Raw genomic sequence first — 14,039 nt, forward strand, 5'->3', positions numbered from 1 at the left:
GTTGTGTGATAATTGCAAATAATTGTTTACGGTCAGTTTTACCAATGAATCAAGGCACCATCAAAAGACACATTTTGATATTTTTTTACTATATTTCTTGGATTTGTTGTTTATTTTAATAATAATAATTCATGGGCTTTTGGGGGGAGTTTAAACCTTTTCCTAAAGTCCCACTGCCTTGATTCTTGGTATCTTTTTTGTACAAAATCTATACACTGACACCTGTTATTGTGCTGATTTGTCTCTGTTATGACCATTGATTTATGTCTTGTTTTGTTTTTTTATCTTTTCACATGCTTTCTTTAAACCGTCCACAAACTTAACGACGACCTTCTGTAATCTACTTTGTCCCGTCCCTTTCTCTACCCCCCCTCTCCCTCGACTACTTGCTGTGATTCTGCCCAATCAAAATGCACTATGAATCCTCTGTGCCCACCTCTGACAACTGGCTTGGTCAATCTGTCTGGTTGCTCTTCGAACCAACCAAAAAAATCCCAAACATTTGCTGCTATAAACCATATCTGCAACATCCACATGTAGATGGTTTGTAATTTTTTTTTTTTTGGAGATCTTATTTTGCTGCATGCATTTTATCTGCATTTCCAGAAGTATTATGGCTGTGAACTGTGCATGCCATGCTTGACTACACTCACCCACAACAGTCGTACATCCTTTACTAAGAACTCACAGTTTGTAAAGGATTAGACTCTGAAAACTGGTATAGACTGCTACATCTAGTCATTGAAATTAGCCCTTTCATAATACAAGCTTCCAATGTACACATAGTCGCCCACACACCGGTAGTTTTATTTCTGCCAGCAACACTGAGTCCAAGGCTTTGCTCCTGGCAGAGAGAGCAAGTGATGCATGATGACCCTTGCATGTCTTTGGCAGGAACCCTTTATTTCCACAACACACACACACACAACGATGCAGTATATGTCGTACAATAAATAAAACTTGCATGTGCTGTAGCCGGATCCTTTTTAGTTTTTAACTACAGCCTTTTGTTCTTTACTGTGATGAACAGTAGAAGAATACTTATTGTACGCATAGATTTTTTTAAAAGCAAATATCAAATCAAAGTAAATATCACTTTGAGATATTTTTTTGTTTGTAAGACACATAATTGGTCTGAAAACCTTAAATTTCACTCCACAAATTAGGACTTTTGTTGACATTGCTACAATGTGTCCTACTGATGCGTGAGCTGCTGTTTAACTGTATGTCCGTATGTGTGCATGTGCATGATGTGGGCTTGCTGTATCTCAAAAACTGCATATTTGCCTTGAGAGAATTAGTGCATTTGGTTGTCTTTCTAAGAAAATGTCCTGAGAATCCTGCACTCAAACAATTCACCTTTTCTACCACTGTTACTAATAATATATATCCCCTAATTGGATGAAACTAGTTAGATTTGGATGTTTCCCCCCCTGTGTTGCATTGTTTGGTTTTGTCTGACCTACTGGATATGAAAAGCTTGTTGGAGCCTTGCTGACTTGAGTTTGCTTTGACTTGTTTGACTCTTGATTATTCCATTTTTATTGACTTTGAATCTCCATCCGTTTGATTGTTTTCCCCCTCATTTCTGTTCTGTTTGTTTTTGGGTGCATTATTTGCCCAAACTGCGGTGCCACTAACTACTCTTTCATTTTATTCCAACCCCAAATCTTCTTTCTCTTTCTCTGTCACCTCACTCTGTTTTTTGTTTTTTGTTTTTTGTTTTTTTCTCGCTTCCCCTTTCATTCCTATCTTTAACTTTTCCGTCTGTCTTTACCTCTGGTCATGATGTCCCTGTGCTCTAGGATAATTTCATCAACCTGAGTTTCCTGAGGCTGTTCAGGGCAGCTCGTCTCATCAAGCTGCTCAGGCAGGGAGAAACCATTCGCATCCTGCTCTGGACCTTCGTTCAGTCTTTCAAGGTTTACTCCCAATTATACAGCATAACACATACTAATATTATAGGCATTCACATGATTGCAAAAATAATCACTTGCATTGGTAATCCTTCTAATTTTTCACCTTACAAGATAGAATTTAAGTGGATTTTTTCTGTGATTATAAGTAATAATTCTATAAAATATTTCAGATTCATTAAGTTAATTGGGGGAAAATGTTTTCAATAATTTTAAAAAATATATCAAACTGATAAGTGGTGTATGCAGATGTATTCAACCCCAGTCTCTGCTGTTGAAAAACATCCACACAGCATGATGTTGCCACCGCCATGCTTCGCTGTAGGGAGGGTGTTTCAGCATGATGAGAGGTATTAGGTTTGAACCTAACATGCTCCTGTCCTTGTTGGCCCAAAAGTTCAACATTAGTCTCATCGGACCACATCACCTTCCTCCTCATTGTTGGGAAAGAAATTAAATTAAATTTTATTTAATTTTTTTGATTATTTAAAACAAGTTTTACCCCTCACTTAACATCAATAATCTGAAGTACTTTTCTAGAAATAAAATGTATAATCAAATTAAAAAAATCAATGAAACAACAAGTTGGCAGTAACCAAGGCAGCAAAATAAAAAGAATACCAAGGGGGTTAATACTTTTGCAACCTGCTGTAAAACTTGGCACTGGCTTAATACCAAACAATTAATGCATCTCTCCTCAGGCGCTGCCTTATGTCTGCCTTCTCATTGCCATGCTGTTTTTCATCTACGCCATCATCGGGATGCAGGTGGGTGAGAGCCTTGACCTCAGATGTCCTACCGTGCTTTCAGGATGCATTAAATAGATTTATCCAAGTATGAAGCTATTATAAGGTGCAAGAGACTACAGAGAAAGTGTATGAGAAGAGGAGAAACAAGATTATGGAAATGATGTCAATGGCATTGCTTTGTTCATTGTCTTGAAGCTACTCATTTGGAAAATCCAACATAAAAAATGTATCCTAAACTACATCAAAGAATTTACTCCAGCAGTTTTCAATTACAATTCTGAAAGGCATTTAGCACTTGTCTGAATCTGTTGGAATCTTGGTATTTTTTGTCTTTCATGTATGCCATCTATGGCTTGTACCAGTGTTGTACACCCAACTTTGGACTTGAGTAGACACAAGCAGGGTTCAGAGTATGAATACTTGTATGTCATGTCTCCTATTGGCATTAGTCAATAGAACAAAATGATGATGATGATCCTAATTGGTTCCTTCATGGACAATGCCATTGTTCAGTGTTCAGTGACTTGGACTGTTTTCGTAGGCAGCCATTCTCAATTTTTTTAATTTCAGGACACATTAACCATTGATGTGAGAAAAAAATTGTGCAGATTTTGTCTTCATGACATTGCATTGTTCCTTTAAAGTGTCTTCTTTTGGTCATAATTGGATCACTTTGTTTGACAGCTGTTTGGGAATATTGCAATCGAAGAAGATGGAGAGAGCGCTATCAACCAGCACAACAACTTCAGGACCTTTGTACAGGCTCTGATGCTCCTCTTTAGGTGCCTGTTTGAGTTTTTAAATACTCCATGAAAATAAGTAAATTACTATGCAAACACTATGTATTTGCTTCATGCATAACTACTACATACAAGGACATTACAACCACTTGCCCATGCATATCTTTTTGATAAATGAGAGATACTTGTGTGTGTGTGTGCTTTTGAAGGAGTGCGACAGGAGAGGCGTGGCATGAGATCATGCTGGCGTGCCTGGGGGGTAAGGAGTGTGACCCCCTGTCAGGGAATACAGAGCCAGAGTGTGGCAGCCAGGTTGCCTACCTCTACTTTGTCTCCTTCATCTTCTTCTGTTCGTTTTTGGTGAGCATTTGCTTCAAAGTTCAGCATCCACATCCTTTCATTAACTCGTCATTACCTTGTTTTTTTTTTTGTTTGTTTTTTTTTGTTTTAACCTTTCTATCTTTTGTGCATGCACGTGTGCGTAGATGCTGAATCTGTTTGTAGCCGTCATCATGGACAACTTTGAGTACCTAACTAGAGATTCGTCCATTCTGGGACCTCACCACCTGGATGAGTATGTAAGGATATGGGCCGAGTATGATCCTGCTGCATGGTGAGTGGCAATAACGAAACACTCAGCTGCAATTAAATACACATATAAAAAAAGAAAAAAACCAAACACACACACAACTCTAATTCTTATTTGCAATATTAGAAAAGACGTATTTATTCTGACTTATTTTATTACAATCTAAAATTGAGATCTATTAAATATTTTGTTCTATGTTTTATAGTTTTAACATATTTTCTCACGCGGAAAGACCCAAGTGTTTTCTTTTCTTTTTTTCTTTATAAGACATTTTGATAAACAAGCAATAAAAAATGATCAGAGCCTAAGGTTCAGTTAGTTATAACAAAGTAAAGCTCCAGCCAAAACAGCTGCAAGGGGGCTGTGACGGTTCTGAGTATACCCTCATGGGGTTATCTCCGTCATACCGTGCAACCCCTCCTTTCTCCTCTCTTCTCCTCCACTGTCCTAACAAATCCTGTATATGTTCCTCCACCTTCTTTCCCCTTTTCTGGAATCGGTATACTGCCAAAAAACTTACCGCGGCAACGTCTACACTCCATGCGAACATCCCCTTTAATGTATATATTTACTGTAGACATGCAAAGTTTCATGGTATCTGTATTCCAGAGCCTGTGTGTTGCCCTTATGCTGTCCTTTAGACATTTTTAAAACAGAGGATAAGGGGAAATTCAGGGAACATGGCCTAATTTCCAGGAAAGATTTGAAAGACTATCATAAAAGTTCAGATTGTGGCCAGTATTGACAAATGCAAAAGTAGCGGATTTCCAGTTAATTTTTTTTTAGAATATATGGAAACAAAAATGATTTTTATTAGTGCACAACTTAGAAAAGACTGCCTTCTTGAACAAAGATGCAGAAAAAAAACAACGGGAAACAAGACCTGAACATATATTTAAGAGGGAGGGAATCTGCATCTCACAAGCAGCTATTAAACAATTACTAAGCTCTTGCTTTTCTAGCCTGTGTGTTTGCTCCTGATTTGTATTGTTAAATAATTTGGGCTTGGGTTTAAAAAAGGAAAGGGGTGTAAAACTAAGGAAGAGGCAGCGCATCAAAATAAATAAATGGGATTTAGGAGCGAGGTGGACTGGCAGAGCTAAGGGCCACATTTTACAGTGAAGTGAAGTGTTTACTATTTGTGTTTATTTAAGTATGAATGTCTCTTGACTCTTTTTATTTAACAGTTTTTGAAGTATTTCTGGATACAGTGTTCTTCTTGTGCTACTGCTCCCAATGTCCTCTCTTCTTTCTAAATGTTTCTTTTCTTTCTTTTTTATTATTTCCTGTTTGTGTGCGTCTTTAACTCCCCTGTATTCTTCTTGCAGCGGGCGCATACATTATAAGGACATGTACAGTTTATTACGAGTTATCGACCCGCCTCTTGGCTTAGGCAAGAAATGCCCCCATAGGGTGGCCTGCAAGGTTTGACTTCAATTCAAATGAAACCTCTCAACCACACTTGCTAGCCACAGCATCCAGGAATGGAGTGAATGCTGCTTTGTTTTCTTGTTTAGTTTTTTTTTTCTTCAGTTCTTTTCTTTTTCATTTCAACCAACAACTTCTTTTCCACCATTATCAATTTTGCATTCTGGACTGCTGAGAGAATGTGCGGGACAATGCAGACGCCCAGAGAAGCATGCGAAATGCACAAACTGAAAACACATTAAGATGTTTTGCCACATTGTAAAATGGATCTTTTTTTTTTTTCGTTTTCCTTTTTGAATATTTATATTTTTTTTTCCTTTTGCTCGCTGTGGAGCCATGGCTTTAATGTAGCAAGCTACGGTTGCCCACTGTAGTGTTGCATTGTTCTTGGTTTTTGGGGGGTTTGGGGAAAGACAGAAACTGCATTGACACCCCTTCCTCTTCCTCCCCCTCTCACACCGGAGCAGGTGCAGCTTGCTGCCTGCTGTCAAGCTCTGCCCTGCTCTTCTGTGAAAACACACACACACTCTTAACAAACAGACTGAACACACATAAGCATGCAGAAGTTTGGGTTCACCTGGTCAAAAATTTGACTACTTTCACTATTTAGGTGAGTGGAAGATGAGTTGATCTTCAAAAAAGCAAGAATTATGGCAAAAATACATTTTAGGCAGAATTACGGAATTTCTTCTTTTTTTTGGTCAAGACTTTTGAATCAACCTGCTCCACTAATTAGGAAATAAAAAGTTGTATTTGTAACAATTTGGCGCCCGGTATTTAATTGTTTAATACACCAGAAAAAAGAGAAATCATGACCCTTTTGGCTTTCTATATATCCACCTCTCACTCTCCACTGCCAGATTAATGGGAAACTTTTGCACACTGCTCATTTGAAACCATATATTAATAATTAGACAAAGACGCGTAATGTGGAAGTTGAAGCCAAAACAGGACTGGCGCCCCCTGTAGGCTAGCTGCAGCTTAAGTTTAAGTCTGAATGGGACTATAAAATACAATTACACTTAATAACTTTTAATAGTACTGGCTTCGGTTCATTTACATAGTTCTTACCTTGCAGTTTTATTTTTAAATATTCATTTTGTAATACATGTCGCTGTAATTAGTTATTTGATGTCTAAAAAAAACATGATTGTGTGTTGGGTAGTAGGCAGAAATTACAGCCCCACGTCTCAACTGCCCAGACTCTTGCTTTAAAAATACAGCATGGTAATGCACAAAAACTGGAATATTTTGGCTACAAATTTGACCAATATGATGAGACACTTTGCCCATATATTTTATGTTAATGATTGAAACAGACAGGTCTTCATGTCATTTTTGGAAATGAGTTTTGAGATCTGATGAAGTTCAACAGATTTAATTTATTTTATTTTAGTGGCTGCAAATGAACAGTACACTTCTACAGCCACAAACGGAGTGGGATGGACTCTGTAGAGGAAACAGGACTGAAACTCTTTAAGTTCAGGGGCTAAACATGAAAAAACCAAAATGTTTTTAAAGCAGGACAATAACTTAAACACACGTTAGAAATTCCTTATAGATTACTTCAAAAAGTAGACTGCAGTTCATTCCTTTTCACAGGTCAATGACCTAAACATCATATCAAACTGTGGATACAAAAAATAAAATTACTAAAGAAATGACAATAGGTGGAACTCTCATATAAAAATTAAAATACTTTTACTTTGTTTTTTGCTTTTATCTTAAAATAGTAAAAGATAAATTTAAAAAAAGTTATCCCACAAACCGTATTTAAGAGTTTGTGTTTAATTAAGTTTTTTGGAAATCAGTTCATCTTCATTTAACGTTATCGCTCGTTTTTTGCAGTGACAATTTTTGGCAAAAAACCCCCCCAAAAAAACACATTTGCATTCTTCTGTACCTTTGCTTGCACATACTTATGTGCAAATCCTAAAAGAAACACAATCAGATTTCAATGCGGAGCTTTTTCTTGTTGTTGCCCTCATTTTCTACGTCTCTTTTCTGTCATGAAAAAATAAAAATATCCCACCTCAGAAAATAGCCCCACTCACCCAGAATCTCCAAATCAGCCCAGTAACATTGTCGCTATGCTTTATTTTAATTTAATATTTTTTATTGTTTTGATAATTTTTTTTCCTTCCTTCTTTCACTCGGACCCTTCTAATCAACTCTCTACTTTAACTACTTCTACTTTCTGCCTCTGTCTCTCTCTCTTTCTTTTTTTACTTTGGTAACTGGGTGGTGGCACTGGCTGGTGATGCAGTGGCAGGATCAGTTGCAGGGAAATGTATGACATGCTGAGGCACATGAGTCCTCCTCTGGGCCTCGGGAAGAGGTGTCCAGCACGGGTGGCCTACAAGGTCAGAAAGGCCCCCATCTTTATCTAAGCCTCCTATGGGGTGTCGTTGGGGGGTTTGGGTGGAGGGATGGGGGGGTCTAAAAGGGGAGGGACCAGGGATTTAAGCGCTCAACGTGGTGTAAACTTTAGTGTCATTGTTTCTTTGGTTCTGTTTCTGTTTCTTTTTCGTGGAAAGTTGGGGTGGGGCTGGTCGGTGTTGTGGCCTTGTGTGGTGGTGTGAATTTGGTGGGCGGAGGTAGCAAGACAGTTAGATTGAGGGGTTCATTACAGAGTGGGGGGGGTGTATCCACAGAAGGGGACGAAGAAGAGGGACCTTCTCAGCTCGTTTGCACTCGATACACAAGCTCACAACACGGAGAAGCTGAACACATCAGGAGAAGCAGTGTCTTATTTCTGCATTCTGTCATTTAGAGGAACAGTAATATCTGCTTAGGTTGCTGCAGTTCACTGCTGAGCAAACACACTCTTATGCAGCAGCATGCATGTGCAACAGGGCTTGGAAGGTCCACGAGACTTATGTCCTCTGACTCGTTCCTTCCTGTGGATGAGGCAGACACGCAAACACACATGCGAACACACAAAAAAAAACAAAAAAAAACAGAATTAGGTCACATCAACCCACATGTAGATATCTCTGTTATTTCTCATGGTAGAGAGAGCAGAAGGGCTTGTGTCAGTGATGTGTTTCCTTCAGAGAGCCTTTGGTTGCCATACAGAAGCAGTTCTTTTTCTGTCACCCTTCATGTAGCAGCTCCAAGCCCCCGAGCAGCCTTTTCTATCTGCAAGTCCAATCTTCTCTTTGTCCTTTGGTTCTGTCGTCAATGCAGTTCTATTCTGTTTCCAGCCCCCTTCATCTCTGCATATTGCTGCTCCCCTTCCCCCACACATATACACGCTCATTCACCTGCCTTTCTGCACGGCCGATGACCACCACCACCACCTCCTCCTCTTCCCTTTCTGCACACGCCCCTGTCTGTCAAACACCATACAGACACAAATCTCACATTAGGTGTTTTGCAAAATAGACACATGCAGAGGGATAATTACATTTATCTAAGCGTATGTTACCGTTACTCCTCTTGTGATCAGCTCTCATGAGAAATCATTGGCAGATCACTGTAACCCTCAGGGGGGGAGGCAACCAAACAGCCTGTAGGCATGAGAGACCATTTCCTTCCCATTCATCGCTATATCAAACCCTCCTTCCTTTTCCAACACACTTGGGGCAAATAGTAATGATGTTTTACATTATTTACAGTTGCCTCTTGGATGGCGCTTAAAAACAATTGCAATTATGAGTGTATCAGTCTTATATTAGCTTATTTACCGTAGATTTTAGTCTGAAAGTTGAAGATAATTGTTTTATCATGTAATTTCTATTAATTATGAGCTAACTGGACAAAAAAATAGTAAAGACTGGTGTCTCAGTTACTGTTTGACCCATGTTTTAAAAGCAATAATTGAAATCTTTTTGAAGAAGGGTTCTGTGGAAAGCTCAAAAAGAACTTTATAATGACGTATTTTATGTATTTATCTTATGTTCAGTTCTTTACATGGCACTCTATGTGTATTTACAATTGGAAATATTGGCAGCAGCCTAGTATACTTCCTGCAGGAATATCATAGGAATTCTGCGATAATAACTGTGTAATGTAAAATTATTGGTGGTGTAAAGGTTTATAAAATAGGGTTGACATGAGCTGCTGTGGAATTTTTAAGACTGAAGTTGATTTAAGATGGCAACAATCTACTTTGGTCTTGGCCTATAGATTTTTAACCAGCTCATTTTATGGCTAGTCTAATCAGAACCAAGACCAAAGTCATGTTTTGAAGAATTCCCATCTCAGAAATTTTATAGTGGTTCATGCAAATTCTATTTTATAAATGTCAAATTTGTTTTACATGGTTCTTCTGGCATAAAAATACCAAAAACAAAATACAACTAGCTGCTGCTATCTCTGTGCTTGCAAATCATCGTATAATTCCATTTAAATAACCATGTTACACAAAAATTATGTGCTCTAAAGGTTCATAACGTACCTTCTGCATGAACTGCTATGAAATTTTTAAGACTGGAGCTGTTTTAAGACAGCAGCATTCCACCTTTGTCTTGGCCCCGCTCTGACTAGTGGTTAGCTAGTCAGTCAGGACAGATTTAAAATTTATTTTAGACTAGATATTTTTTGTTCCTAACCTTACCACAGAACCCCCTTTGAAATATCTGAACTATTGCTTTAAGCTCTTTTCCTATTTTACTGTGACTTTTAATTTTAACACCACCCTCTGACAATATACACCTCCCATCAGATGCTCCTTCTCTTCCTTTCCTTCCAGTTTTATCCTTTCGAACTGTAAGCCTCCTTCCTGAAACTAAGAAAATAAGTAAACCTCTCAACCACGTAACATGCTTTTCATGCATGGTTTAACCCAATAATCCGTCCCTTTATTATAACTGGAAAATAACATTTCCAGAAAGCCTCCATCGGTGTATATGTGACCACCCCCTCAAAAGAGAAATACCTGAACCTTACCTTTCCCCTCCAGTCCAGAGAACAATGACCTACCCAAGTCTGCTGCTTTTGACTCTTGATCTTCTCTGTCCTGAAGAGAGACAGCAGAGCCTTCAGGCAGGACTGCTTTTACACAGCTAAGAATGGTGATCTTTCTTTCATTTTTAGTTTCCTTTTTTTATACTTTGCTTGGTTTTCGTTTGGTTTATCTATTTTATGGTCACTTCTACTCTTTACATGCTCTAACTCAGAGTATTGATTTTTATTTTTCTATCATCTCTCTCCCTTAAGCTTTCCATTTCATTTCTTATGTTCTCTTTTGTTTTTCACTGCACATTTTTACATGTGATATGTTTGAGTTACGTTGACCTGATAAGCTACACATCTTAACACCAAAATAACTTCACCATGGTGAGCTTTTTTCTCTCTCTCTCTCTCTTTTTCTATTTCCACAAAACACTGCTCTCTCTCACCTTTTAACCCACCAAACCTTTTACCCATTTTCTCAGACATTAGACCTCAGAAAACTAGCAGCGCAGCAAATTGCTTCGCCATTTCAGCATAGCCACATCAGAGTTTCTTATTGCTTACAATAATAACCACAATAAGCCAACTCACAAACTCATTTCAGTGTCGCCAACAGAGAATACTTTCTGTGTACAGCTGCACAGCTGCTCGTCCTGTGAGACATTTCGTGTGCGCACCGCATGCTGCATGGGGACGGAATGTGCAAGAAGGACTTGGGGAACGATGGATTAATCGGAATGTTGGGTGGGGGGGACGCATGAGGCACTGCATGTGAAGGGTGTTCGCCGGTTCTGCTTGTCGCCTTTTGTCACCAAACGCGTGCCAGCATCATGCCGCGAGTTGGTGCGCCTCTGTATGATTTGTCTTGTTTTACTGCTTGTCAGCGGGACCTGCAAAGGATCAAACCAATAAATTAAAAATACGTCCCCAAAAAGTGTTTTCCTTTCTTTGAGCATTTCCCTCAGTTTGTTTTTGGTTTATTGGTTTATCATCTGGTCTCCATTGCTTTTACTGTGAACCTCCAAACCTCTAGTAGGAGCTCTGGATAACAGTAGCCACTGCTCAGCCTGTCTTGCTGTTTCTTTATTAAACACCTAAATGGATAGTTCAGATCTCCTGAATTGGGTTTATGTGTAAAGGTTATTAAAAAGCTCCTTCAGCCACCTCTATTCGGAGAAACAGAGTTTAGTTCTGAACAGACTGATGAGCTAACAGCTAGTCTGAGCGGAGCCAAGATCAAAGTGTTTGTTTGCCATTTTAAAACAACTCCTATGTCAGTACTTCATACAGTACTTCTTACACTGCCATCACTTTCATATTATACAGTTCAGTCCACTTTGGTCTTTGTCCCACTCAGACTAGCCGTTAGCTTGTTAATCTGGTCAGAATTAACTGTATCTCTCCAAACTGAGGTCATTCAAAAGGATATCTACAACAGATAAGATATTAACTGTTTATAATCTTTCCACAAAACCCCACGTCAAAATATCTGGACGATTTAAGTGTCATGTTAGGTTAATCTGTGAGGTATTTGGATTTCAATAATCACATGGTAAAATTACCAATTGTGAACCAAATGACAAACAGAAGTCTTCACTGAAGTTCTTTCAGATCATAAAAAAATGAAATATGTGATCAGTTGTTATGAATCTGAGCCTTTACTGGCAGACAGACAGACAGAATCAGTGCCTGCTGTTAAGTGCTGTGCACAGCTCCTTGAGTCTCAGACCCTTCCCCTCTCCCAGCTCCCCCTACCTGCCACAAATCTGGCTCTCCCCTCCCCCTCCCCCTCCCCCTTGTCACCTGGAGGTTCCACAAACACTCTTCTTCCTTCCCAACCTTCTCACTGCGCACCCTGACTGGCTTTCTCGTAGAGGTTGCTCCGTATGGATCTCCCTGTGGCCGACGACAGCACCGTCCACTTTAACTCTACTCTCATGGCTTTGATCCGGACAGCGTTGGACATCAAGATCGCCAAGGGTACGGACGTTTTAAAAATCCTTCTTACTCCTTTTGGGCTTGTGATAATCAGATGCTTTCTTGCTTTTTACTTTTAGTGCAGCCTGATCCGTCTGCCATCAAATTCAAAATTGCTCTATTTTATCCTAATGATGGTACATTTATTTTAGCTTAAACTTTTGATATGTTTACTTTGTTTCAATAGAAATAACACATGGGTGTATGAGAAAATCATTGCATTCTGTTTTTAATTTACATTTTACACAAATGTCCCAGTTTTTCCCAAACTGTGATTGCAGTAGTTTGCTAATATGCATTAGGGTGAATGATAAGAGCTTGAGGATCAAGGTACTGTTACAGAGTGAACTGATGATAATTATGATAATGTTACTAATAAAACATATTTTTTTCTCTTTGTCTGTGTTCTTTTTGTATGTCCTATCTTTTATACATATGAATGATGTGTGTGTGTTCCTGTGACTGGAAAAACATTTTAAATCACATTTTTGCGTGTTTACGTTTACTTGTGACCACACACTTGGGCGCTGACACCCACGTGTCTGTGGATGTATCTGCATGTGTGCCGCATGCGCTGGGTTTTGCTATGAATATGCCTAGGTGGTATCGACAAGCACCAGATGGACGCGGAGCTGAGGAAAGAGATGATGGCCATCTGGCCCAACCTCTCCCAGAAAGCGCTGGATTTGCTGGTTACGCCTCATAAAGGTGAGTTTTTAGAGGATGGACGCAGACACCAGGCTTGTGGTTTGGTTGAACTACCTTGTGCCACCCGGGGCGCCCAGTGACCATGATTCACTTCATGCCACCTGAGGCGTCTCGTCTCTATTGCTGCTCCACCCTCTGAATCAGCTGATAGATAAACCTTATTTTAAAAAAAAGCTTTAAATTAAACTCTAATAGACACAGAACACAAGGACTCTCGTGCTCCTCTCATTTCCAGAAGACATCACCAGTGACTCTGTCTGTGCCTAAAATTAGAGGTTTCCACACCTTTGATCAACTATTTATCGATAATGATTTTACCTGTGTCTGTGTGTCTGTGTGTGTGTAAGTTCACTTGTCAATTGTGTTAGCAAAATATCTCATGAAACACTTGGTTAATTGTAATGAAACTCTCAGAAAGTAATCATTGGATATACATCTACAGATGATAAACGTTTGGAGTCACACCGATTCAAGATGGTTGCCACAGCCAACACAAAAATGTCTATGACTTTGTTAAATTTACAGATATTTAGCTAAAACAGGATGTGGTAGCTAGGGGTCAAACCCAATACATACTTCGAGAGCTAACATATTTTGTGTGGTCTCGCAATATCGCATGAGATCGAACATTACATAATTTACAAAGTTTGACCAAAATTGCTATAATCTTGATATCTTGAGCTTAGTTTAAAACTCTGGCATAAAAAGCAGCAGGCGATACGCATTCCTATAAAGAATGCTAAGCCTTTAATTATAGATATCTTTGCATTTACAGATTTAAACATTAAAGAGATTTGAACACATTTACAGAAATGCCAAATTGCCCTGTTGATTTTAAGGCATATATTTGGCTGTTATGCTTGCTTGTATTGCATTGATACTGTATTTGCAAGCAAGTCCAAATGTGTCACAAGGACTGCATTCATCTGCCAGTGAAAAGACTATTTGCTCCATCTTTGTGTGTGTGTGTGTGAAGGTGAACCATGTGCGTTGTCTCACTTCATAGCATCCCTCGCGCTCAGGGTCAATCCCA

General features: G+C 39.0%; 2 protein-coding genes across 19 annotated transcripts in view; both read left to right on the forward strand.

Annotated features, from left to right (window-relative positions):
- The window catches only part of mapk8ip3 (mitogen-activated protein kinase 8 interacting protein 3), a gene marked incomplete in the record, with an annotated part of 1,049,817 nt that overhangs the window by 560,976 nt on the left and 474,802 nt on the right, over window positions 1–14,039 (forward strand).
- cacna1aa (calcium channel, voltage-dependent, P/Q type, alpha 1A subunit, a) overlaps window positions 1–14,039 on the forward strand; it is a 92,330-nt gene that overhangs the window by 61,409 nt on the left and 16,882 nt on the right. For 9 of the 18 annotated variants that reach the window (XM_017421883.2, XM_017421893.2, XM_017421896.2 and 6 more), the window contains 9 exons: window positions 541–543; window positions 1,806–1,922; window positions 2,618–2,683; window positions 3,350–3,447; window positions 3,615–3,765; window positions 3,891–4,018; window positions 5,323–5,419; window positions 12,196–12,301; window positions 12,899–13,006. In XM_017421883.2, the coding sequence (XP_017277372.1) occupies window positions 541–543; window positions 1,806–1,922; window positions 2,618–2,683; window positions 3,350–3,447; window positions 3,615–3,765; window positions 3,891–4,018; window positions 5,323–5,419; window positions 12,196–12,301; window positions 12,899–13,006 (874 nt within the window). Of the gene's footprint in view, window positions 1–540; window positions 544–1,805; window positions 1,923–2,617; window positions 2,684–3,349; window positions 3,448–3,614; window positions 3,766–3,890; window positions 4,019–5,322; window positions 5,420–7,688; window positions 7,786–12,195; window positions 12,302–12,898; window positions 13,007–14,039 lie in introns of all 18 variants that reach the window. The other 9 variants (XM_017421885.2, XM_017421889.2, XM_017421897.2 and 6 more) reach the window with 3 other exon arrangements.

Source organism: Kryptolebias marmoratus, linkage group LG12, assembly GCF_001649575.2.
Source record: "Kryptolebias marmoratus isolate JLee-2015 linkage group LG12, ASM164957v2, whole genome shotgun sequence".
NCBI classification, from domain to species: domain Eukaryota; kingdom Metazoa; phylum Chordata; class Actinopteri; order Cyprinodontiformes; family Rivulidae; genus Kryptolebias; species Kryptolebias marmoratus.